Source organism: Callionymus lyra, chromosome 5 (genome assembly GCF_982586985.1).
Source record: "Callionymus lyra chromosome 5, fCalLyr1.hap1.1, whole genome shotgun sequence".
Lineage (NCBI taxonomy): Eukaryota > Metazoa > Chordata > Actinopteri > Syngnathiformes > Callionymidae > Callionymus > Callionymus lyra.
This window is the reverse complement of record NC_141822.1, coordinates 24,699,423-24,725,660: the sequence shown is the minus strand read 5'-3', so window position 1 is coordinate 24,725,660 and position 26,238 is coordinate 24,699,423. Positions and strand designations below refer to the sequence as shown.

General features: G+C 38.2%; 3 protein-coding genes across 11 annotated transcripts; 1 reads left to right on the top strand and 2 right to left on the bottom strand.

Annotated features, from left to right (window-relative positions):
* Positions 1–553: 553 nt before the first annotated feature.
* LOC148079873 (tubulin alpha-1A chain-like) lies at positions 554–2,059 on the bottom strand. Its single transcript, XM_087791566.1, has 3 exons — positions 1,842–2,059; positions 1,608–1,756; positions 554–1,541 (listed from the first exon to the last, which is right to left on the bottom strand). The coding sequence occupies exons 1-3, from the start codon at positions 1,960–1,962 to the stop codon at positions 561–563; spliced, it is 1,251 nt and encodes a 416-aa protein (XP_087647692.1). The 5' UTR covers positions 1,963–2,059; the 3' UTR covers positions 554–560.
* A 3,883-nt stretch (positions 2,060–5,942) lies between these two features.
* bin1b (bridging integrator 1b) lies at positions 5,943–19,980 on the bottom strand. 9 transcript variants are annotated; one of them, XM_087791585.1, is made up of 19 exons: positions 19,578–19,980; positions 14,809–14,889; positions 14,667–14,721; positions 14,412–14,506; positions 14,173–14,208; positions 13,888–13,983; positions 12,432–12,539; positions 12,063–12,155; positions 10,826–10,911; positions 10,677–10,752; positions 10,520–10,575; positions 10,326–10,370; positions 9,766–9,808; positions 9,382–9,516; positions 8,442–8,462; positions 8,031–8,225; positions 7,859–7,903; positions 7,689–7,796; positions 5,943–6,890 (listed from the first exon to the last, which is right to left on the bottom strand). In XM_087791585.1, the coding sequence occupies exons 1-19, from the start codon at positions 19,656–19,658 to the stop codon at positions 6,792–6,794; spliced, it is 1,554 nt and encodes a 517-aa protein (XP_087647711.1). In that variant the 5' UTR covers positions 19,659–19,980; the 3' UTR covers positions 5,943–6,791. The 9 variants fall into 9 exon arrangements, with proteins under 9 accessions (XP_087647711.1, XP_087647703.1, XP_087647705.1 ...); XM_087791577.1 differs by lacking the exon at positions 8,031–8,225 and having other exon boundaries at positions 19,578–19,978; XM_087791579.1 differs by lacking the exon at positions 8,031–8,225 and having other exon boundaries at positions 5,943–6,893; positions 7,695–7,796; positions 19,578–19,978.
* Positions 19,981–21,034: 1,054 nt separating this feature from the next.
* On the top strand, positions 21,035–25,716 carry wdr12 (WD repeat domain 12). The gene is made up of 13 exons (XM_087792575.1): positions 21,035–21,181; positions 21,410–21,504; positions 21,602–21,696; positions 21,984–22,090; positions 22,188–22,303; positions 22,532–22,686; positions 22,764–22,809; positions 22,884–22,969; positions 23,318–23,458; positions 23,660–23,765; positions 23,835–23,967; positions 25,377–25,449; positions 25,516–25,716. The coding sequence occupies exons 1-13, from the start codon at positions 21,141–21,143 to the stop codon at positions 25,591–25,593; spliced, it is 1,272 nt and encodes a 423-aa protein (XP_087648701.1). The 5' UTR covers positions 21,035–21,140; the 3' UTR covers positions 25,594–25,716.
* Positions 25,717–26,238: the final 522 nt, after the last annotated feature.

Genomic DNA, 26,238 nt, shown 5'->3' with positions numbered 1-26,238 from the left:
TTAGAAATCCATAAAAAAATACCTTTAAAAAGATATTTTACATTACTCAAATGAAGATATTGAACGTGGAAAAAAGAAAAATATAAGCATATATTTCCTAAATAATTACATGATCGTTTTTGTGACATTTTTGTATTGAATTGTAAACATCTATGACACATATATTTGTCACACAGGATGCTGGGATTTATATTTAATTATGTATGTGAAAAATAAATATCAAGAAGAAGATAATGAGAAGAAAATAGGAAGAACAGAAACACACTTTTATTTCGGGGGAAATGGTTGACAAGAAATCATCCAAAAGTTCTTTCTTAGCCCTTAAAATGGCTTGATGTAGCCCACTGTGTTGATCTATTGAACACATAAAATGGTAGACCAAACATTCTTTTGATCTATTTAGCTTCTTGTAAGTTGATTAAGTGAGTTTAATATCATTTAGCTACTTGAATCAGCTAAAGGGTAAATACATAGCATGTAAGATTGTAGATATTTCAAACGAATAAAAGCAGTAACTGAACTAAAAGTACTAATAATCTCTACCATAATTCAATCAAATTCTAATACTCTTCTCCTTCTTCCTCTCCGTCATCGCCAACGCTGTCAGTGCCGACCTCTTCATAATCCTTCTCCAGGGCGGCCATGTCCTCTCTGGCCTCGGAGAACTCTCCCTCCTCCATTCCCTCACCGACGTACCAGTGGACGAAGGCCCTCTTGGCGTACATGAGGTCGAACTTGTGGTCCAGTCGGGCCCAGGCCTCAGCGATGGCGGTGGTGTTGCTCAGCATGCACACTGCCCTCTGCACCTTGGCCAGGTCTCCTCCTGGGACCACAGTGGGGGGCTGGTAGTTGATGCCCACCTTGAACCCAGTAGGGCACCAGTCCACGAACTGGATGGTGCGCTTGGTTTTGATGGTTGCAATGGCAGAGTTGACATCTTTGGGCACCACGTCACCGCGGTACAGAAGGCAACAGGCCATGTACTTGCCGTGACGGGGGTCACACTTCACCATCTGGTTGGCTGGCTCGAAGCAGGCATTGGTTATTTCAGCTACGGACAGCTGCTCGTGGTAGGCCTTCTCTGCTGAGATCACAGGGGCGTATGTGGCCAGAGGGAAGTGGATTCGTGGGTAGGGAACCAAGTTAGTCTGGAACTCTGTCAGGTCCACGTTTAAGGCACCGTCAAACCTTAGAGAGGCGGTGATGGACGACACGATCTGACCAATCAACCTGTTGAGGTTGGTGTATGTGGGACGTTCAATGTCCAGGTTTCTGCGGCAGATATCGTAGATGGCCTCGTTGTCCACCATGAAGGCACAGTCGGAGTGCTCCAGGGTGGTGTGGGTGGTCAGGATGGAGTTGTACGGCTCCACCACAGCTGTGGACACCTGAGGAGCCGGATAGATGGCAAACTCAAGTTTGGACTTCTTGCCATAGTCGACGGAGAGACGCTCCATCAGCAGGGAAGTGAAACCAGAGCCGGTACCACCTCCAAAGGAGTGGAAGATAAGGAATCCTTGAAGTCCAGTACATTGGTCCGCCTGGAATCAAGATCAATTGGTACCTTTTTTTTAAATGTACAAGTTTAATTCTCTGTCAAAGCTTACCAGTTTACGAATCCTGTCAAGAACCAGGTCGATTATCTCTTTGCCTATGGTGTAGTGACCACGGGCGTAGTTGTTGGCAGCATCCTCCTTACCGGTGATCAGTTGTTCAGGGTGGAAGAGCTGACGATAGGTTCCAGTTCGTACTTCATCTGTGGTGGCAAACAACAAGCAAATTGAACTGAAAATTCCAATTATTATAAATATAATTAAGGAGGAATGAAATAATTTTCTCACCGATCACTGTTGGCTCCAGGTCAACCATGACGGCTCTTGGGACATGTTTGCCAGCACCAGTCTCACTGAAGAAGGTGTTGAAGGAGTCATCTCCTCCACCAATGGTCTTGTCACTGGGCATCTGACCGTCCGGCTGGATGCCATGTTCCAGGCAGTAAAGCTCCCAGCATGCATTGCCGATCTGAGCACCAGCTTGGCCGACATGGATGGAGATACATTCACGCTGCAGGATCAAATGATCAGATTACTGAATGTCCTTTTTTTACCTGGAACTTAAAAACCTTTGTGATCAGTCGAACCTTTTTCTTCAGTTAAATTTGATTACTAGACACGTAAAACAATTAATTTGTACTAACAAAAGAAACACTGCTATAATTGCTAATATTCCGTCCAAGGCAACCAGAGGAAACTGTACTTTGACGATAAAAAGTGTCCCTTACCATGTTTCCGTCCTTTTTCAAAAGTCCTTTGTTCACCTGAGATGAGATGGTCTGGACTGTTTTGCCAGGCACAAGGGCAGGAAGCTGTTATATACTTCAATGTTGCCGGGCAACCGTCTGGCATGTTGTGGTAACTGGAGAAGCAAGAGAAGAAAACACAAGCTCCTCTTTGAAAGATGAGAGGGAAGATAAAGAGCAGTATATCCAACAGAACCTCTCCTGCATTGGCTCGCACGGGTGTTGTGAGATCTGAGCAGTAACCACTGACAAGCCGAGAAACATGATGCTCACCTGTGCTCATTGTTCTTCTGTTTCGGGTCGAACAAAGACATTTGCCTTCTGTTCAAGTTCTCACAAGCACTGTAATCGTTTTGTTGTCGTGACTCAGTGAGATAAGGTTTGAATAAAACGAACAACACAAGTTTACCTGTTTAGATTCATGGACATTTTAAGATGGCAATGAAAGAAAACCATTGTTTTATTTCAAATAGTCTCATACATTGTTTTCACTCGCCTGTCCTCAGACTGACAAAACCAACGACCTGATTTTCAACCCACTTCTCTTTTCCAGTGGTCAACGTCGTCTTTCAAAGCAAGTGTTTACACAGCGGTCAAACAAAATCCCAGAAGTCTTTGTTCTCTTCCTCTCGTGTCATAGTTTCACTGCACTAGGTTGGGTGAACACATCAAATGTCACATCAAAAGGCAATTCCTTTGTCCATGTATTCCCAATATCAACTCGGCTCAGGACATGGATTCTAACAACTCAGAAAAATGGTGTCTGAAGTGATACGGTCACCGCAAGAGTGTTTGAAGGTTTGTTTGATGTAAATGAAGAGGAATGAGGAATTGAAGTCTTCAGAACTATCCAGGAAGGGTTCTTCACTCTCCTAGAACTCATGGATGCAACTCGAAAACACACTGGTGCGTTCAAGAAGGCTTGTTAGAAAGAACAAAGTTGGCTATTTTGTGTCAAGGTCAGAGTCAGAGGTCAGGCTAGAGGTGTTCTCCATTAGCCTTGTGTTCGGGGTAACATGAAGCCAACCATCCCAGCGACCCCATATGCTGATCGGGCCCCAGTGCAGGAGAGAGATATCATATTGGATTCCATTTCAGCCGCCTCTATGAAGTGGAGATATGCTTACAGGTCTTTATAAAAGAAATGTAAACAGATATTTCCTACACTCACGTTGACAATCCTGAAGGACCTTGGGTATGGATGGGTATCATACGCTGGTGTCTGAAGAGGCACAACCGAAATTCCTTGGTGGTATCGAAACATGCTTCGTCTTCTGTTGCCAAATTTGAGTACCGACGTGTGACTTGAAATACTTAAGGATTTCCTCATAAAGTGAAGATCAGATTGATTTGTCACTTGTTAGCATGTCTTCTTCAACACTGGAAATTCTTATTTATTGTTTTCTGTAAGAAAACAGCTTGCAATGTGAATTTACCAAAACATTAAACCCAAGATTATGTATTATGTAATTTTATTTCTTATAGAAATGGTAATAAAATTGGGACTGAAAAAAGTATAATTTAGGAGCCAATATCAAAGCAAAATTGTACACTTCAGTATTATTATAGGTACATTTTTGGTCAATATTCAGCCCTAACCATTGGTAATCAAAATATACATTTCACCAACAGAGAGAGGACCATAGCACCGATAGCGTAGGTTGGTATTGTGTCCAAGCTAAAGTTGGCTGAAATGTAGTGTGGAAGTAAGTGAAGAAATCGTGAAACCTTGATGGTGTTACTTTTTTCACAGATTAACCATCAAAACGACTGCAGCTAGTAATGTTAACAACTGGCTAAACTAGCCAGTATATCCGGTTGAACCTTCCTACACTTTACATTATCGTTTTAAAAAAAAGAGCGCAATGCTTTACCAGGTGGTTTGATCAAGCTCAACCCTATATTCACACCCAAAAGAGAAAATAAATCAAGTCAAATAATGGGGTGGGACTGCTGTGACGTCATCTGCTGTCTGCTGAGTCATTTAAAGAAACAGTGTTGATGTTACTCCATGATAAGTAAAACTGCATGATCATTATTATTGCTTTCTAAAGCATAAATAAATAAGTATCCTTTCAATTGTTTGATCATGAAATAAACATTAATTTTGAATATTATAGGTATAAATGACTGAAATGTGAAATTGTATAATATTTAATCTGCAATGACATTGAAACATTATCTTTTGTCATTCATATCTCTTATAATCCCCAGTTTATTTCATTAAGAAAAGGTTTATGAGTTCTAGGTGTTTGTAGACCCTTGAGAGTGATTGACAGACGACCTTGAGTAGATGCAAAATAATGACTTAAGCTCAAGACAATGGTGCTTGTGTTTGTGTGGAGCTGGCTGCTCGTCACGCTAAAGCCAGAGCATTACAGAAGATTAGAGTCATATGAGCAACACCACCAGGAATTCACCGCTCCAGACTGGGTCGTTGAAATGCTCCAAAAGTTGCAACAGCCGAAAAACATTTAGACAAGCTATTTAAATGTTGAAAGAGAGAGGGGGATGGGAGGGGAGTATCAGCACATGAAACCCAAATACCTCTGTTTGGTTGCCTTGGAGATGCTCCACAAAGGTTGTTGTTTGGTCAGATGTCAGCTGCGAGTGAAGGGTTTGCTTAAAGATGCGTGAGACAACATTTAAGTAACTAATATAGAAGGGAGGTGCGTTTACAGTTACACCAGGATCCGTCTTTTAGCACCATCTGGATTTTAAAATAATTAAACAATTTTCACTTTCTTAAGTGAAGACAGAGCTGCAACTCGGGCTTTTTCAACTGTGTGTTGTTCAAGTGAGTTTGGGAAAAGTATAGCTAATTGATATCAATAATAAATATTCAATAATATTTAATTATATGTATACAATAAATGCAGGGGAACATTATTAGGTGAAAATTAAATAAATACAACTTGCTAAGCAAGAACTATTTTCCCAAATGTACTTTAAAAATAATCATTGTATGATTGATCAAAACATTAGGTGAGTTGTAGTCAACTAAATAGTGCATCTTTTCAAAATATATATTTTCAAATATATATATGTACATATATATTTTTAAATTGAAGTTAGCTTCAGTTTCTGTAAATACTAAAAGTACTTTTTTAATTATTTGCAGCTGTACATAGAAACTAGTCCAGCTTCAACTACAAACAAGTAATAACTGGTCAAATATTAACTCAAGTTATGGTAAATCAACAGTATGAAGTCATCATTGAAATCCGGTTATTTTCCAGAGCTGGCCGACTACAAATGCTTTCTATTATTAAAGCATTTATAAGGTTGTACATCGGTTACAGTTACAGCTGTGTTTTAGGTGATTGTCCTCCTAATTCTGGTTTCTATCTCCATGGTAACCATCTTGAAAGTTGCTGGGTCAGAACTTTCTGGAGACGTGCTCTCCTACACATTAATAAACTTCAGTCCTGCACTGAGATAATGTTCAACTGGTAAGTACGGTCATTTTGTCGGATGTGATCCATTGTTGAGCTGACTTTAGACACCATGTATTTGGTTACTAAAGTATTTTAAATTAATGATTTAAAAGGTATCAATAAAAACCGGCAATTCTTTTTTCAAACCACAAATAACCAAAGAAAATGTTCATGTATTTCATTCATCTTTAATGACACGGATGAGATCAAACAGACACAAAAACGTACAGTATTCAAAATTTAAATTCTAAATTTGAAATGTTTTTCCATTTTTTTTTCTCCAAAAAAACTGCTGCAGATACAAAAGTTTCCTCCAATGGTCTGATCGTATTTTATGGAGGAACAAAAATTCAATTTATAGAATAAAAATAAGTAGGTAAATTTCAATTGAACAAATCCAGTAAATGGTTCTTATATATATTCATGTGTCGTGACTCACTCAAATATCATTTTCACAACAGAGGCTTGAACTTAACCCTGATGTGACAGTCAATAACAAGTCCTAAAACATCATGCAGGAAACTCACAAACATCCGTTTAAAAACCAGAAGAACAACGTTTTGACATTCAGCCAGTTGTCTGCTCGATTGAGAAACATAAATAACAAAAGAAAGAAACATGTTTATGTGAATGAAATGTGTGAATTAACTCAAAGTTTATCACAAAAAAATCTGCAAAAAGAATGAATGAAAACCAACAATATTGATTGTGAAGAAGAAATTGTTATTTTCTGTTGAGCATTTAAAGAGAAAATACCTGATAAATATAAACGTTTCACTGCTCGCTTTTTTGAAAAAATACAGTTTCTGATCAGTAAAATCCATTCTTGCAGTCTTTAGTGAAATGAATGATCACGCTGAAGGCAAACGTTACTTCCACACATCTTATGTTTCTTGGGATCATACGTACTGGCACTGCTGTCACCTGCACAAAATACCAGCCCGGTGCCATCGACGGATGGATCTGACGGATCGTGTTATGGTCGAGACACGGACAGGAAGATTCCGGTGTGCAGGAGGGGAAGGAAGGAAGGGAACCTGTGTGGGCGTTTGACCTCAAATCTTCTGGGTAAAGTTTTCAGGGAAAACACCTTTGGCTGAATCTTTGTTCTGCATCCAGTTGGACTCCTTCACTCCCATCAGCCAGCCGTCGTCCTGCTGGCAAAGACAGCGTCCGCGAACATGAGATCATTTGGAATCTCTTCAATACACGACTTTCACTTTGCCATCCACCTTGTCACTCACATGATCACTAAATGCTCTGTGGCAGTGAGTTTGGAGGTGGCATTTGCATTCATTTTCATAACTTAGTGCTGAGAGGAATCTTAGAAGTTTCCATTTAGTTAATACCGGATACCTAACAATACCATTTTGTTGTCTGTTTTCACAAGATTTGAATAACAATAATAGTTCTAATCATGGGGGAGCCAGAAACTAAAATATGTTAAACTTTCGCTTTAAATGCTCAATACATAGACATTTAAAAAAATGTTTCTGTCTCCCTCTAGTGTCAGCATGGTGTACCTGCAATGATTTAAACTGTTTCAATGTTGCCAATTTCCCGCACGTACATTTGTTAACGAAACAAGATGAACATGTTTAAACATTAATTCTCTGAGTTCTTCATATGAAAACACTGTCTATGACCCACTGCTGTAAAGCAGTTTAGTGGTCACATGACAGTCAGAGACTCCCTGGTTCATCCAGAGCATTAGTTAAAATGATTAATCACTTCTGATGAAATTCAAAACAAACAAAATTACAGAAAATCTGAAAAAATAATCACAATGTTACATTTAAAACTATAATGTTTTTTTGGGTTGATCTGTAAATGAGTTCCATAATAACTAGATGCTTTTTACATGAATATATTTAATTACGTGACACAAGATACGAGTTGGAGATAAAACACTAAATGAATGAATGAAAAAGATATTTAAATAGAATAGAGACCCTCACTTGTTCATCCGGGTTGTCGAAAGCCACCACCAGAACCATGTCGCCGATCTTCAGCTCCAGTTCGTCTCCGTCAGTGGCAGTGTAGTCGTGTATCGCTTTTACCTGCAGAAAGCACGAGTCTAAGTCGAACAAGAAATTGTTTTTTCCGCGATAAATGACTTTACCTTGTACAGGAAACCTGGTGGCATGTCAGAGCTGGAGCCGTTGGTCTGTCAGAAAAAGAGATGTTCTGTAAAAAACTCCAACATAGATGTTGGTGCTGCTCAAAGAGGAATGTTCCCACTATTACTACGTCCCTTTCTTTTTCTCAATCTACTTCCTGTTCTACCATCCCACCTGCCCATCATCCCAAGAGGGTTGGCTGTATGACTCTGCAGTGTAACCTCCGTGGTCATCCCAGCTCTCCTGACCCTCAACCGCCCCAGAATCTTCCCAGCCAAGATCAGCATTTTCCTGGGAGTCCTGCTCATTATTCCACTCCGCTTCCTCGCCGTACGGTTGGCCGGGGTCTCGCTCTGTCGCTGGGTTTCGCTACATATACGAGGACGGGTGTTTGCAGAAATGTAGGAGGTGTCGGAGGAGAGGAGGGGCGAGTGTTTCATAAATCACGTTTATTTTGAATGTCAGGAAGGAGTTTAGGATGGAATAAGGTTGGGATTTTATCAAAAAAAGAAAGAAGATTCAGACTTAAATTCCATATCTCAGAGCTAATATCATGTCTTTTGACTACACGTGAAACATTCTTACCCAAGAATCCCACGTTGGGGTCTTCAAGCCGCATTAACAGACGAATAGAACAGTGAGCTCAATTATTTACGTTGACTAAAACCAGACAAAACATTATTTTATTTTGTGTTCTTTGGATCAGATTGACGAGGACGAGGTGCGTTCAATAAAGTCAGACAAACATACTCCACAGGACAGCAAAAAGTTTAAGAAATGAAAATCAACAGGAGAAAAACAGAGAGATTCTTCAGCTGGAATGGAAGTCAAATATTCTGTCATCTTTAAAATATAATAGAAACATTAGATCTTAAACATTAAAGTTTAAACACTTTATAAAATTACAAATAGATCCTTGATTTACAATTGAGATGTTTTTTTTAATTATAAACATGTAAGTTATGACAAACATAAGAAGAATATAAATACTGTATATTAATTCATTTTTAAAGTATACATGGAATGTGTGTGTGAAAACTAAGAACAAATTATTGTATAATATTAATATTAAGAATTAATATTTGTCAGTATCGTTTGTGATTAGAAACAAACCAACCCATGCACGAAGGAAAAGAAAAAGATATTTGTAAAAACACACAGCGAGCTTGAGTTGTGTTGACACACAGTTCTATTTTCTGCGGCTGCATCCCAGCAGTATTGATGAGCTCAGTGATACAAAAGCATCTTTTCGTTGAAAATCTCGGTCAAGTTGTTTTCATGACTCGTCACTGTGTGTGTGAACACAAATGCAACTCTTCAAGCCTCACTCAATGTTACAAAGCGTACCTGATGTTCTGTACATGTGACTGGCTGTAAAACCTCCAAGTCCCAGTCCAGCAGACTCACCCCTGAACTAAGCTCTCGCTACATCCAGCCATGTTAACACACACACACACACACACGGTCTCTAAATGTCTTTGCTCGGGGGGGAATAACAGTTGTTTATCGTGCCCTTCTATCTGACCTGTGACGTGGTGACCTCTACGTCACCTCCCGGCGTCGAGGCGTCGTCTTCCGTAGGGACGTCCTCGTCCTGCTCGAAGTCCGGAGACGGTGAGAGGATTGTGGGGGGTCTGCTGGGAGGAGGAGGTCCTGGCCTCTACCCGTCCAGATACACACACATGCAGGCGTGCACAAGCAACACACTCAGTTATTTAGTGAAGGGTTAGTTGTTGTTTTTTACTGGAGCAATATTTAAAGATACTATAGGATATTATTGATCACTTTAGCTAAGACCTCTTCATATCATCCTCTCCATGATTACACAAAAATACCCATACGATACTTTTCCAAAGATTCACAAAGGAGCATTTTAATGAGATAAAATTAAGTTTTTAAATAGTCGTACCTTTGGTGCACAGCTGGCAGACTCGCTATGGTTCACTTCCTCACTGCAATCAAGGAATAAATACGACTTAATAAAAGTTCCATTTCATTTCACATATTACGTAGAACATGCAGGATTTAAATAAGTACAACAATCAGGCAACAATGAGAGAGTTAATAGATGTAGTCATTCTTCAATGTTAACTTAAATATACAGTTTTTAGTTAAACATGCCATTAATATTAAAACAATAATAGACAGCAAACCTTCTTTTGTTTAAATAATAATAATTCATACTATATACATTTAAAATGTTAATTAAATCGGAGTCAAGCTCCATTTTTTAATGGATTCATTGACAAATACAATTTATCATGCAAAAAAAAAAACATACAAAGAGAAAACAAAGGAAAACATTTGTGAGTCCAACAAAACCCAACAATGCGTTTTGGCCGTAAAACACAACAGTTATAGTCGAGCAACAACAATTCATCTGTGGTTTTATTCAGGTATGATGTTAGACTAAAGGTATTAATGTCTGACCTCAAAAACTGTTATTTGCAATCATGCAACTCATGTTACCTCTTGGCACCTTCTCCTGCCTGTGCTGATCCAGTTGCACCTTTTCTGCAGTAGAGGGCAGTGTTACGCTCCTGACACCCGTTTAAAATGTTTTCTAACTCGGTCGAGTGACTTTGAACGTTTATATATTATATTATAAGTGGACTTTAAATCTCTTTGACGTGAACAATGTCTGTCTGTTGAACTTCACTTACTTGAGTTGTCTTTGCTCCTCCAGTTTGGTCATGATGTCATTGAGGTTCTGACTCAGCTGTGGGTGAAATGAACATGTCAGCCACACACACACACACACACACACACACACACACACACACACACACACACACACATCTGTGACGTGGTGTCACTCACCTTGCTCATTTCCCGGTGAAACTTTTCCTGATGATTGGCGAGACCCTGGAATGTGTTAACATAGACGCCAACACGACTAGGGAGAGAATTCAAAATCAGAACCCGGGATTTAAACATGACAGGAAGTGACTTTGACCAACTATCTGTACCTGTCAAACAATCCTGGAAGTTCATCCTGCAACTCCACGTTCAATTCCTCGAAGATCCTCTGAGCACGGCCGAGCTCCTCCTCCGCCTGACACGTACACAAACAGGCTTTAAATGCATGTGTGCGTTTATGTCTTGGTATTATGATTCAGTTTTATTCATGCAGTCAAGCAGTCATCAGGGTTTAATAACTAGTCAGTGATGGTTTAAGTTCACCCTTGTAGGGCCGGTTTTGTATGGAAGTATATGCATCACAATATTTAGTGGTTGAAATTAACACTTTAAATGTTGAATTTTGTTATTAAAATGTTTTTGTTTCAGCATTAAATACATATTTTTAATAATTTAATTCAATAACTTCTTTAAAATCGTTTAAACATTTTTTTTTTACATCAAATAATTTGCATATATTCATAATTATTTTCTGAGATCGATGTTCTTACAAAACTTATAACAATAATTAAAAAAAAGCGTCTTGAATTCAATATAAAAAGATATAATTGTGAAACCAGACATTACCAAAAGAGCACCGAGCTACATGATCGAACTTTCAGCCAATGCAAAGATGATCATACATTATTGTCATTCAAGTATCTACAAGTGCATACAGAACAACATTTCGTTGCATTTTGCTTAAGCTGAAGTGAGGTAAATATTGTCCAAATTTAAGGATATATGTGCATATATGTACATATTTGCATTGGAATAAATAAGGTACCAAAAGGTTTCAAAGGCAACGTATTAAATATATATATATATATATATATATATACATATATTTTTGAATTATTTCAATAAGAATATCATACTCAAGGTGTAAAAAAACAAACATCCACTTTAATTGAGACAAAAATAAATTATTAAAAAAATAATTTCTGAAATAAAAAAACCTACAGTGTTAAATTCCAACATTAAATATTCAGATGGCACTGATGCACTTCCACAGTTCCGTCGATAAGCAGATTAATTTGACATTAGAGAGCAAAAGACATTATTCGTGATTGGAGATCAAATTGATGTTGAGCTCTGAACACACAATCAACACATGTCAAATTGTAAAAGTAAGTATCATTTAAACTAAAAAAAGATTTTTAAAAAAGTATGTAGCGTCTATGAAAAAAAAAAGATTTTAGGATTAATTTAAAGACAATAGAAGTGCTGAGTCAGCATGGTTTGCATCTGAGCTCTGATTGGCTGTTGATGGTGCGTCACGAGAACAACAAGCGACAGACTCGTCACCTGGTTGAAGGAGAGGTTAGTCTGAGCGACCTGGTGGGCTGATATCAAACCCTGAGCCCAGCTGGGAGCCGCCTTCTCCAACAGAGCTGCTGGCTGACACGCACGCGCATGCAGCAGGAGAGAGGGAGAGAGAGAGAGAGAGAGATAGAGAGAGAGAGAGAGAGAGAGGGAGAGAGAGAGAGAGAGAGGGAGGAATCAAACAATTCAAAACAAATGCAAACATGTTAATAGTTAAAAATGGTTTCCATATTCATTGTTAATACAAACTCTTAAGGTGGAATGATCCTCACGTCAATCAAACCCGCCTTAGTTTGAGTGCACACACACACAGTGACGCACGCAGTGACGCGCACACGCATGCGCGGTTACCTTGGCGATCTTGGCCTCGTCTTTCTTCTTTCCCTTCTGCAGGGAGGAGAAGTGATGCCGCGCGCTGTCGAAGTCCACCATCTTCCTGTCGCGCTTCGCAATGCGAGCCTGAAGGGGGCGCCAGAGACGCGTGTTTATAGCAAAGCGTCGACGACGAAGATAACCAGAAATATTATGATATATATTATATCATCAGTGGCTTCTCCGCTGGCCTGAACATAATCAGAAAATAAATGTAATGTTTTAATTAAATAAAGAAAAACATTTTTTTAATTATTATTATCGTTTATTTTCATAAATATGTATTAAATGATTCCTCATAGTCTTCTATCTTTATTTCATTTTCTTTCCTCTTGCCTGTGCAATGCTTCCAGGATTGTAGTTCATGTGAGAGCTTTCATCCAATCATATTTCAGCTGTCACGTGTTGCCAGAAGAAATCTACCCGATGCAGAGTGTGTGTGTTGTGGCCATGGAAACCACACAGACTGTAGTGGGAGTGATATTTTGATATAATGCACTGATGCTGTGTTCGTCTGATGATGATCTTAACGTGTTATTGACCTATAACAGTTCACGCTCAGATCCCGGTGGTGTATAAAGAACCTTAAAGTAGTTATTGAGAGGTGGATTCACTCAAATGTGCGCTACAAGGGCTACGTGTGAAATGCGCGGCCCGCCACTGCATATCGTACATAGTATTATGAAAAGAAAAAGGCTACAAAATGTCTACTTTATTTTTCTAATAATTTAGGTTGAATTGTTTTCTCAAGCATGTGCGACCCACACGTTTTTATCACCGCAGACTTAAATTCTCAACAATATTATCTTTTTCATTAATAACATATTATTATTTTTACCACCCAGAATTAAACAAGATACAGTCAGTTATTGCTGTCATAAAATGAACTAGATTTTATGTTAGACATTATAGATTTGTTGTTTTATTGGAGATTAAAAGAATTAAGATTATATACAAATAGCCTAAAAAGGTAATCGTCAGATAGCGAGCATACCAGTATGATAAAAAATACATTTCGCTTACACGTTACACAGTGATAATGTTGACTTTAACAGACCTAACTTTACTATATAAAAGAGTTGTTTGTTTGGAACCTCGGCTCCTGCAAGTGTTTAAGTGATGTTCTTTACTGCAGTACTGGTTATTTAATTAATTAATATATGTGATATGATGTGGACTTCGATGTAGATTTTGGACATAGGAAAATTGTCTATGTCTATCATTTACAAAAGAATGAATTGTAGGATTTGTATTTTAGAAATATTGTGTAATACACTTTAATTACAGTCCTTTAAAGGACATTACAATTACAATTGGCAACAAAAACCTCAGTATTGCCTTGAAAATAGTAACAGAAAAAGCAACAAAAAAAAATGTTTTTGCTAAATTAATTGGATGAGGTACATTTTTATTTTCTTAAAAATGGGTTACTTACCTTAATGTCAGGGAATTGGGTCAGATACGTATCCATGGAAACCAGAGATTTATCATTAAGGTTTTGGTGGTAATCTAACCAGAGTGTGTCGGTGTCCTGCAACAAACAAATGAATGCATATAAAACTCTGTTGACGACCGGTTTACAACAACATTTTTGAAATCAAGATTTAGAAGTAAAACTGTCTCGACATTACAATTAAAATGTTAGAAACATATCATTTTTGTTACATCAATATAGAATATAGAACTTTGAATAATTTTGTTTTTCCTTTCATGGTTTTACCTCCAGATTATTATCCATCTCCTTCTCAATCATCTCCTTCAGAGCATGCAGTTACAGCACAAGAGTTATAGAAAAGAAGAATCAGAAACACACACCGAGGGTTAGTAAAATAAAGAAACATTTAAAGCGGGATGTTATTGGATAGAAAGTGAAAAATGGGAAAGAAAAAACTCTTAGGGTTTTGTTCAGGGAAGTGTTAATAGAAGCCTTTTTTGCTTGTCATGCAGTTTGTTGCTGACCTCTGCGAGTGCGTCCATCTCCTCTTTTCCAAACCACTCAGGTTCGTACATTTCAGCTAGACAGTCCTGCAGCCGCCGCGTTGATTCATGCATCGCTGCAAGATTTGCAGATTTAATAGGTAAAAAAAAAGTTTTAAAAAACCCAATACATGTTCCTTCGTTAAGCTAGTTTTCTCCTGACATAATATTTCTGCATAAACATTTGTCAACCACATTTAAACCATATTATTACAAATGTAACATGAAGCTACTCACTCTTGACGGACGTCAGATAGACCTTCAAGTCTTTCTGTAGTTTGGTTCCTTCAGTCTGAAAAACACAGCGATATTCCATTTTAGGATTCACTCATATAACGTCATTTATGTTAGAAATTAGATTAATTTAACATTCCCTGACCAATTGTTTGTTAAATCTCGCCACCATCTCTTCGAAGGCTTCATCTCGGGTCTCGTCGGCTTTTCCGAGTTTTTGCAAAACCTGAAATCAGAAAACAGATTAAATCATTCAACAAAATTGAATTTCAAAACCAGTTCATTTATGTGGAGTGTCCTATGTGTGTACTAATTATTTATCATTTTGGTTAAATAAATATTTACACATTGTTTTTTATGTTCTTAATTTGAACTCCTAAGTTTAAATTCTTTTGAAAAGCATTCTTCTTTATGTTGTATCGAGCCATTTAAGATATAATTTACAACAAAAATGCGCCAAGATTTTGGCCATCAGTCGGTCGTTTGTTCCACTTTGAACCCGCTTCATGACTTACATTCTTCTGCAGGGATAAATGTCGGGTTATTTGTATGATACACCTGCTGCAACAGGTCATAGTAACAGAAAATACATGTTTTGCCAAGAAGAAGGACTACATTGAAATATGAGAAAATATAATGTCGGTAACAGGTTTGTCGGTAAAGGTCAGTAGATAATCTGATCGGATGACGGGTGAGGAGCAGCTGCTGCCATAATCCCCTAACACATATATTCACGCACACACAGGAACCAGATCGACACTCTGGGACTCCCCCCTCTAAGACACACACTAACCTTATCAACATGTCGGGACTTCCCCTCATGATCACAAACAAACACGTACTCGAGTCCAAAATGTGTTTTAGTTACGACTCAGTAAGCAGATATATATTTTCCGTTTTGTCAGAGAGAGAAATACGATCGATGACCAGGTGTCTTTTCTAAATACTCTAGGAACAAACAACAGTTTTGAAGTCATTTAGGGACTGTTTACGAGTCACATTTTCAGGATCAATCATATGTTGACCTGTGAGGACAATACTTTGAAGAAAAGTCGGGAATTCTGTTTTAAAATCTCTTATTTTTATAGTATGAAAAATAGATTAATGCCTTACATAATGGTTCATAGAAAACTTAATTGAATTAATTTAGCCATGCCGAAGTTCTGAACCAGCGACCTGCTGACCTCCACACCTGTTGTTCACACATATCCCAGCATGCCTCACACCTGTGGGTGGGGCCAGCATGGGTGTATTTATAGGACGCCCTGAGCTTTTCCTCATCACCCTTAATACCCCCACAAAGTGTGTGTGTGTGCTGTAGGCTGCGACGGGTGTTCAGTTTCAACCCCTCAAAATACTCTTCAACTTGCACCTTTCCTTTATTCAGACATTTTTAACAAACTATATTTACATCTTCATTTACTCGAAGACACGTTACAAGATCTTCCTGGAAATAAAGGAATATTTGAGGAAACTCACTCTCCTCTTATGTCACACACTGTTCCCACTACAATCATCCACTTATTGATGTATAAAAGTGTATTAAACTAATAAATAAATCAATCTGCAGTGCTGCACTCGTGTCTTTCCTACAACCACACCACACAATAAAATGGAATTCTCCACCCATTTCCCCGATTTCCTCCGGCCCCGGTTCATTCTTTTATTTCCACATGACCTCCAAAACATAACCCTCTACTCAACTTCTTCATCTGCTCAAGACCACTGCCTGTTTTGAGCTTTTATTTTGGCGACCTACATCATGGCTCTGACTGAAGCCCCTGTTCTAAACAAAATAAGTATCCACTTATCTTTGACAAAAAATCACTGATATTCAACTGTGAAGAAAGCAGTAGAATATCAGCCAAAGAGAAGGTGGAGTCGAGGGGCATCATGCCAGCTCTTTAACAGCTGAGGCCGACAAGCCCCCCCCATTCCTACCAGACCGGTCATCAGAGGAAGATGATACTCTGACCTTCCTCTTTTCTTGGAGCATCGCAGCTGAAGTGCCTGTCATTTTCCACAGCGAGTTAAAGTTTATTGAGTTGAAAACTATAAATAAACTACAATGACTTGCGGTCTGGTTGCCACAATGCTCCAAAAATGTTAAATACTGGAATATTTTGTGAAAACCACCTTGGAAGATGTATTTTTTGACCAAATATCTCAAAATCAGTGATGCCCTAAATCTATAGAAAAAACCTGTGTAAATGATGCAGACAACTATGTGCTAGAGGGCTGAAGCATCAAATTTATCTTAATAGAATAAAGTTGTGTTGATTTAAATAAAGTATTCCCGAAAACCTACTTAAAAAAATACACTTTGGAGTTGTCTGATGTGGAATATGTTGTTTTTTCATTTTATTTTTTACATTTTATTTACTTAGTTCATTATTGCTAATGTTTGTCTATTGTCAATGTATTTGCAAAGTATGTTAAAAATCTCATAAAATACTCAAGAAAAAATTACTCAAAATGCAGCTGTTAGTTATTAACTCAACACTATTTTAAATGCATGTATGCTTTCATCGTGGCAATAAGTTTAAATAAATATTTTCACCTACTCGGCCCTGCGGTTGCTGTGTTACTGTATTAGTACTGTTGCTAAAAAAAAAGGCTTCACCAGTAGCAGAGATATTCGAGACATGGATCTTTGCCAGACCTCATTTGTACGAGGGAGTGACATACCACTCCAGCCAACCTCTAGTGGAAGATACTATCCAAACATAGTAGAGATAAATGATCCTGTGGCTTCACTGCAGCTACCAGATTTAAAGGTAGTTTTCTGGTCATGGTCCCTTGGTCTGACTTGAGCTCAACAGTCTCCAGTCTGGGTGGTGTCTTGTTCTCGGCTGAGGCGGTCTTGACTTCAGATCTAATGGCAAGGGTTTAAGTAAATAGCGCGCGAGTTAACAATATCCCCATTCCAATCTGATATAGCACCAAGAAGCCCAAAATTATCTAAGACCCCAGACCCCTAAACCACAAGCCCTTTTCCTCACAACTCCATTAAAACCACCTTTTCTCACCGGTGATGACAGTGGCATACCTTCTTAAAATGACCATTTGATCCCTCTCTTCAACCCCAGTGTGGTGTAGTTAGTTATTGGAGTAAAGCAAAGACCAGGAAGAAATATTCCATATTAGAACCAATCTCATGCTCAAGGGGGGTACAATCGAAACACGCCACTGTTATCAGAGCAGCTATCAAACCTGAGTTTCACTTTAAGGGGCCTATTGCGATTCAAGTCTCACTCCACTTATCCATGTGTTAAGGACCTCACGAGGGCCATTTCCTTTGTATAACAAGGTGGAAGAGTCAGCGATTCCTAACTGTTTTATCATTTGGTGATATATTGAGGAGATGCTTTCATGCAAATTCAAGTCATTTTCAATGGATCCTTTTAGATCCTCCTACTAGCTTTGCAACAACCATAGTGGATTGTTTAACTAGCTCTGGATTAACCCCGGTAAATTGCACCGAAAACGTTGTTTTCCCTGGACTTTCATGTCTTCCAGACTATCCTCTAACCAGCCGGATGTGACAACAACCTAGATAAGCAAATACCACACTTGAAACTCCGTGATTTGGAGTGAAAGCACCCACCAGATTCAAGTTGTAGCAACACAAGCTCAAACACTGCCTCCTGACCCCCCTCTGTGAGTTGACTTTCTACAAACCTCTTGCTAGCCTAACCATGAAAGATGTCATTCAGACTTCTGACAAAGTATAAAAGTATATATAACATCATATATACATAATAGAGATTGTATGGGGAAGTGATAGATAAAGCAGGGTATCATCTACAAAACACTCCGCTACAATGTCAGCAGCAACTACAGCTAAAGTGTTGAAAAGTAAATAGTGTAAATATCAAGAAAGTGTCCATTGTTAAGCACTGCTCGCCTGCACTATTGTCGTTTGGTTTTCCTATCATTTTTCCCACTGGCATCTGCCAAATGATAGGACACCTGTGGCAGGTTGCAACTACCAACCCGATGTTCAACGGAGGTAGAATAGTAAAACCAGCAAAATAAAAGTGCAGCACATTCATTGAGCAGGTTGTGTTTGTGAAAGTCGTGGCTAGTCAGGTGATTACCGAAGTGATTCTGTCAGATTAAGGAGTAACTGATTAGAAAGACGGTAATAACTTTGACAGAGATGGTTGATTCATGTCCAGTCTTACTCTTTTAATGCAACATTTGCAACAGTGGTTCACTTTGCTTCAGGGTAAGTTTTCAATTTTGAGCGAACTGTGAGGATAATTGAAAGGGTCTCTTAACAGTGACTTTTCGTGTGAAAGTGATTTTTTTGAAGCATCATCTATCTTTTTATACTTCTATATTACTCACGCTACTTCACTCATTGCCCTTTATGCCTCCTGGAATGTAGGGCAGCAAAAACTTCTAGATTTTACTTCCAAAAATTCTTTGTGAGTTTCGTTATATCCAAATTATATTACTTGAAAAAATGGTTAAACTGTATTAAGGAATATGAATCATAATCCTGTATTGAGACCAATAGTACCATTTTTACTTTGTCAACTTTTCTGTAGGCTTCATACTAGAAAGAAATGTGGTCGTTTCCTAGTTCTTTGCTAAAAGCAATGTGATATCATTATTTTGTTTACGACGTCGTGGTTTACTTTAAAACAGCGACGAAGGTGTCATTCATTAATTTACAATAGTTTTCCACTAACTTCAAGTAAATTGCTTTCTACCATTACACCTGAGAATTTGTCCCGCACGTGTTGTATTACAGACTGTCACTATAGGGCCAATAATAAAGAATTTCTCGTGTCATTTCTCTGGTTAAAAACTCGTAATAAATTGTATAATCGCAGGTGGTTGATGGGTATTTCAGTCTGGACGGAGCAGGTCTCTTTTTAGCCTCGACCAGGGGGGGTCTCCTACCTTCTCTTGGGCTCTGGTGAGTCTCTTCTGGACGTTTATAGCCAGTTTCCCAGCAGTGACTCCTTTCCCTATTTCGGCCATGATATCCGGACCTCAGAGACGATGTACAGGGACTCAGATCCGGATCCTCCAGAACAGACGCAAAAAAAAGGGCCAGACCAGGATCTACTTGCGCTTCTAATCCCACTGAGCGACTCTTAAAGCTGCACCGCGTAATTCAACCCCGGGTTGTGCTCGCTGGAAGAAGCAGGAATAAAAGTTGTGAGGAAGAGGAGGAGGGAGGGAGATGAAGATGAGCCGGGTCTTGATGAGACTCGATCTGGACCAGGTTCTGTTTCAGTGTGGCTCTTAAAGGCGCAGCGGTGGGAGCTGCAGGTAAATTTAGACGACAACTGTTGAAGTGAATGCAACTGCTGCTGGTTTATTTCTGCTCACTGAGTCACATGTGAAGGCCGAACCTTCCCAGCCAACCCGGAACATGTATTTTTATATTTCTGACACATGAAGCCACTGTCTGCACCCAGATCATTCATGATTCAGTGAGCGGGCAATATGCTCTTGGCCGACAGGGGGCGGCAAAGACATAGTAATTTACAGAACACAGGTAAGTAAGTAAGTAGGTAAGTATTTTTTATTTGTATAGCGCTTTTCCAGACAAGGGTCACAAAGCGCTTAAACAATCAAAACAATATTCAATAAAGTAAATACTTTAAAGGTCAAGATAAAACTGAGAACACAACAGGAGTTCCAGAAAATCAAGGAAAAGCCTGAACAAATAAAAACGTCTTAAGATGTTTCTTGAAGGAGTCAGTATGCATTAAATAGTATTATTTTACCTGTGGTTTAAGAATAGCACATTGTTGCTGGGTTAATAATATTTAAGTTATTGGGGTGGACTATTTTTTTTACATGCACATTTTCCCCTTAAATTTTTTTAATCCAAACAACTTCTTATTTATCCCGATCATTAACGTATCTAAGGTCTTTATTCTGTGTAAATTACCAAATAATGGTATCTTTGCTCAATGTTTTAATTCATTAATACATCAATAGAAACAATTCAATAATATTTATCGTGCTGTATTGTTTTTAGATGAAGTGTAATCGATAATTTGAGTAAGTGATGTATTTTAATTTATATATAATATAATTTATATATCTTTAATACATATATAATATTTTAAAAAAAATCCTAGTTTTTATATTAATTTCCTTTCGTACGGCTTTAATAAGTAATACGTTTTTTTTACGATTTTAAATCTCGTAATAACTGTATTCTAAACGACTTTCATCTCGTAATAATATCGATAAAAAACTATTTAAGAGGCCCTAATAGTGCGTCGTAATTTTAAAAGAAATATGATAAAGTTTCACCGCTCAGACATTACTAGTCGAGCGGTGATCGACGCGTCCTCTCACTCTGGTTCGAACCGTGATGCCTTGTCCTGTACCACATGGCGGAGCTGCTCACTAGTCGCAATTGCCAACTGCTGAAACTATACAACCATAACACAACAGACGTACAATAAATCTGTACCGTTTGGTTCAGAAAAGGTTTGAAATATGTCACAACTGCAAGCTAGATTCTTCACTGAGGACAAAAGGTACGTTTCCGAGGATTTAAAAGCTAGCTTTAGCATGCTAATAACATTCATTTAAAGTATACAGTTGAAAGCATTTTAAACATTGTACATTATCTTTCGTATCATTGTGCACTTTTTTAAGTATCGTACACGTCAGCGTGAGCTAAGATTGCTTTTATTTTATCTTGTATTTCATGCTAGACCGACCTGGTTTACCATTAAATCGCCTATAAATCCATGTCTTTCTAGATACGTCGTGGATGATGTTCCTTTCTCCATCCCAGCTTCATCTGAAGTGCTGGACCTCAGCAATGTCATCAACAAACTTTTGGAGGCTAAAAATGGTGAAATATTCGTGAATGCATGTTTGAATCCTGTCTTCTAAAATAACTTGTGTATTGCTTCAATACATTTACTTCATATATATATATTTTTTTACAGCATTGCACAGCAAAGTGGATTTTGATTTCCTGGTCAAGGGCCAGTTTCTGCGATTGCCACTGTCCACCCACATGGAAACAGAAGGCATCTCTACAGTAAGACAAACGCAGCGGTGACACTTTTTCCCCTTAAATAATATGAATTCAAGGTACTTTGGGCACACAATTTTGTATTAGCAACGTTTTTTTCTGCTTAATATTATTCATATTAACACCCTAAGACATCTAAAATACTAGATGGATATACACGTTTATCTCATCAATAAGTGGCTGATGAGCAATCATGATAGATAAACCAACACTATAATACATTTTCACTCAATCCTATATGATTCATGTATGTAACAACTGTTTTCTTATGAAGTCTTGTGTATGAATTGTAGGAAGAAGTCGTAGAGATCGAGTATTTAGAGCGGATAACGGCCCCAGAGCCAGAAGAATGCATGATGCACGATGACTGGATTAGCGCTATAGATGCTGATTCAGAATGGTAAGATACACATCGTTTGTCTCCATGGATTGACCTGTTTTTTTTAGGAAACAATCTGAAATTTCAAAATAAACCTGTGCATGTTGCCCTCTTACAGGATTTTGACTGGGTCCTATGATAAAACTGCAAAGATTTGGTCAGTGGAAGGAAAGCCAGTCATGACTGTTGCTGGACACACAGATGTGGTCAAAGACGCCACTTGGGTCAAGAGAGGTAAGAAAAAGCGTGATTTAGTCTCTGTATAATTGTAAAATGGTCAGTTCTACTATCATGGACACAGTGAGCTGTTACGATACACACCGTCGTCTTCTGATTGATCACTATATAAGTTTAATTGTATTTGACATTCCACAAGTGCCCTTCATTTCTAGTAAAATGTCAAATTTTGACTTTTAAATTGCCTTTGCTCTGTGAAAGAATGTGCATCGACTCTTTTTGCAGATGGTCTGAACTCCCTTCTTCTGACCGCATCACTGGACCAAACCGTGCTGCTGTGGGAGTGGAATTCAGAGAGAAACAAAGTAAAGGCCAGACATTGCTGCAGAGGACACACAGCGAGTGTCGACACCATCGCTGCAGACCCTACTGGCTCAAAGGTGGGTGGGAAACCTACAAGCTGTAAAATGAAAAATGGGAAGTTAAGAGTCTGACACCAGCCTTTGCTTTCCTTCAGTTCTGCAGTGGCTCCTGGGATAAAATGTTGAAAATCTGGTCAGCAGGTATTTGCTCGGAGTAAAATCAACCTCTGGTGTTCATAAAAGGAAAATAAATGTTTAATTTTTTAATCTTTCAGTTCCTACAGACGAGGCAGACCAGGTTGAGGAGGAATCAGACCGACCAAGAAAGAAACAGAAAACCCAACAACTGGGTTTGACTAGAGTAAGTGCAAAGACTCATTATTACCTTGTTCACATTTTGAGATCAACGCCATCATTTTCACCTTGGTGTTATGCAATTGTCACAAGTTTATTATGTCCAGAAATACAGATTATTACCTCCCTTGCCCCCTTTTCTGGAAATACTTCCTCCCAGACATCTTATGTTTGAAAATAACAATCGAAAATAATCTAAAATGGCTATTAAAGGACTTATTCAGACTCATGTTAGTGAGAAATTACACATGACTAGATATCCATTTACATTCTAAACTTTCCACTGTGCGTCCAAGATCGTTGTGTATAGTCTGTCTAGTAATCCACATAATAAAGCATTCCCTGGCTGTTGCAGACTCCTTTGATGACGTTATCTGGACACAATGAGGCGGTGTCATCTGTACTGTGGTGCGACAGCGAGGAGGTTTGCAGTGCATCTTGGGACCACACTATACGCGTATGGGATGCTGAGACCGGCATGATGAAGACTACGTTGGTGAGCTAGCATGTTGATATTTTAAAAAAGTACTTGTTTAGAACATATGTTTGTATCCTTCACATGTTTAAACTACCATTTATGTAATGAATGTTGAAACAATGAGCTTTAGCATTTCATTTACAGCCGGTAGTTAATAATGTTGATTTACTTTGGAGGTATTGAGTTTGTTAAAGCATTCACAGTCTTCTCTGTTTTCAGACGGGCAGTAAGGTTTTCAACTGTATATCATATTCACCGTTGTGTCGGCGGCTAGCATCGGGCAGCTCCGACAGACACGTCCGACTCTGGGACCCTCGCACCAAAGGTACTCATTAGAGTTTCTTCTTCCAAATGACGGGTGTCACCACGTTTGTTTGTCTTCTCTTTGTTCCAGACGGCTCACTTGTACTGTTGGCTCTGACCTCTCACACCGGCTGGGTCACTGCAGTGAAGTGGTCACCTACAAACGAACATCAGCTCATCTCCGGCTCCCTTGACAATCTTGTCAAACTGTGGGACACCAGAAGGTTTGTTCATTTCCCCTTTCACGTACAAAACAGACCTGAGAAAATGTTAAAATGTTATACTGTCTATAAAATATAAACCATATTTTCTACTGGGGCTGAACGATGATGGAAAAAATATAATTGCGATTATTTTCCGAAATATTGCGATTGTGATTTTTTTTCAATGTCCTTTTTATGCAATTTCTCAATCTAATACAATAAATGATTAACTTTACATTCAAATGTATTTCTAAAAGTAATTTTTACTATAAAGGCAAATTAAGCATACCTTAAAATAAAGGGAGACTCTTTATTTATTTACTCTAATTACACTTGTAAACAAACATAACATATTCCCTGCAAATGCTAAAAACTAGTGTAAAAACATGCTAAAAGTGTGATGTAAACATTTATATTTAAGAATCAATAAATCATACAAACTTCAGTGCAATGTAAAGAAAAGTGAAAACACTTGTCAGTCATTCTTTTTCTTACTGTGTTTAAGTGCATTTCCTCTCATACAGAATAATATATTATCATTACACAATTTGAATTGTGTAAGCATGTGATTAATCGTTCAGCCCTATTTTCTACACTATATACCGCACAGGATTATAAAAGGCTCTCTAAACGAAACAAAAAAGTCTATGTCAGTCAGTCAAACTTTATTTAGCGCATTCACAATTACGTTCAGTTATAACACAGACAAATAAACTCTGGTAGTAAGTAAGTAAGTCGGCAAGTCATTTTTATTTGTAAAGTACCTTTCACAGACCAGTGTCACAAAGCACTTAAACAACAAAACAATACACAGTTAAAAACACATAGAAATTAAAAAACTTTATAAGGTCAAAACAACACTGTGACAAACATGGCATTAAAATTTAAAAAAAAGCCTGCACCAATAAGAATGTCTTAAGATCTTTCTTGAAGGAGTCAGTAGATCCAACAAACACGCAGAGAGAGAGGAAGATCGTTCCAAAGATTAGGATAAACAGCCTGGAACCTTAGCGTAATCAAAATAACTTTTTTTAAAAAATTGTTTATTTATAACATGTAAAATACAACACAATACACTAAACTTTTTCAGTATATTCCTTGTCCACAAATCCCTTATCTTTAAAAGTTGCAAAGATTGTGCAGATTTTCTCTTACTCTTAATTATTTTCTGGCCATCATGAAAGTGCTATTAGGAAAATATCATAATATTAATGTGTCATTCTTTTGAGTAAAAGTTAGATCATTTGCCTGAAATTTAAAAAAGACTATATATTCCTCCCAGACACTTTAAGTCATTGTGAAGCCAGTAACAATATGTCTAACCAACTACAATACAGGACATCCTGTTCATTCCAAGCTTCTGGCTCAGGGTGAAGTTTCCTGAGATCGTTGATTTCACAAACTCATCGGCTCCTTCACTTTCATTGCAGCTGTAAAGCACCTCTGTATGATCTGGCAGCTCATGAGGACAAAGTGTTTTGTGTGGACTGGACGGAAAGTGGGGTAAGATTTTTGAGCTAAAGTTTGGCTCGTTATGCCGGTCTGATCAATTTCTCTTTCTACTTTCAGTTGATGTTGAGCGGAGGCGCAGATAACAAGCTGTACACTTACAAGTACTCCGCCTCTCACACGGACGTGGGCGCGTAACCTTCAGGAATCCTCCTTCGTCTTCAGCCAAGTGATGGAATATCAATGATCCTGCTTTTTACACCACAAAATATTGTTTCACGTCCATGAATGTCAAAATCACATATTAAAGTTTTAACAGAATTTTTGAATCTAGTTTTTTATATAAAGATCCCATCAATATAAACAATAAGACTTGTTTTTGTAAATGAGGAATACAATAAGATTTTTCTTTTAACTACTACTGAGAAGATGAGTGAAAAGGAGACCAGTCCCTTGATTTTTTTGGACCCATTTCTGCCTTTCTTGAAATACAAAAGCGGTAATTAATTTAATGACTCTGATTTATTATAGCCAGGATTTTGTGGTCCAGATGTCTCGAGACATGCGTAGTCCTTGAACACTAAAGACTATTAAAACATTAACTAGATTTTTTTTTAACAAAACCTTGACCGTACCCTAACCTATTTGTTCAGACTCCATCTGCCTTTTTCAGGGTCAGTCGTGGGGTCACCAGGGAGGCCCAGAATCCTCTCCCTAGCTACCCTATCCATTGCTCCAGGCCAAGAAACTTGGTGTCTCCAGTGTGTCCCGTCTTCCACCCAATCTTCTACTGCGTGAAATAAATATTTTAATCCAAGACCAAAAGAAATTGCATCTAAACAC

What these genes read in the sequence shown, in the direction of transcription:
- wdr12 (XM_087792575.1), top strand. Translation starts at nt 21,141, where the DNA reads ATGTCACAACTGCAAGCTAGATTCTTCACTGAGGACAAAAG. An exon ending in ATAGATGCTGATTCAGAATG is followed by an intron (nt 22,091 to 22,187) that starts GTAAGATACACA and finishes GCCCTCTTACAG; the next exon opens with GATTTTGACTGGGTCCTATG. An exon ending in GCATGATGAAGACTACGTTG is followed by an intron (nt 23,459 to 23,659) that starts GTGAGCTAGCAT and finishes CTCTGTTTTCAG; the next exon opens with ACGGGCAGTAAGGTTTTCAA.
- bin1b (XM_087791585.1), bottom strand. Translation starts at nt 19,658, where the DNA reads ATGGCCGAAATAGGGAAAGGAGTCACTGCTGGGAAACTGGCTATAAAC. An exon ending in CTATCTGACGTCCGTCAAGA is followed by an intron (nt 14,507 to 14,666) that starts GTGAGTAGCTTC and finishes CAAATCTTGCAG; the next exon opens with CGATGCATGAATCAACGCGG. An exon ending in CCCCAACGTGGGATTCTTGG is followed by an intron (nt 8,226 to 8,441) that starts GTAAGAATGTTT and finishes TCGTATATGTAG; the next exon opens with CGAAACCCAGCGACAGAGCG.
- LOC148079873 (XM_087791566.1), bottom strand. Translation starts at nt 1,962, where the DNA reads ATGCCCAGTGACAAGACCATTGGTGGAGGAGATGACTCCTTCAACACC. An exon ending in CCTGGAGCCAACAGTGATCG is followed by an intron (nt 1,757 to 1,841) that starts GTGAGAAAATTA and finishes TTGCCACCACAG; the next exon opens with ATGAAGTACGAACTGGAACC. An exon ending in TTGACAGGATTCGTAAACTG is followed by an intron (nt 1,542 to 1,607) that starts GTAAGCTTTGAC and finishes TCTTGATTCCAG; the next exon opens with GCGGACCAATGTACTGGACT.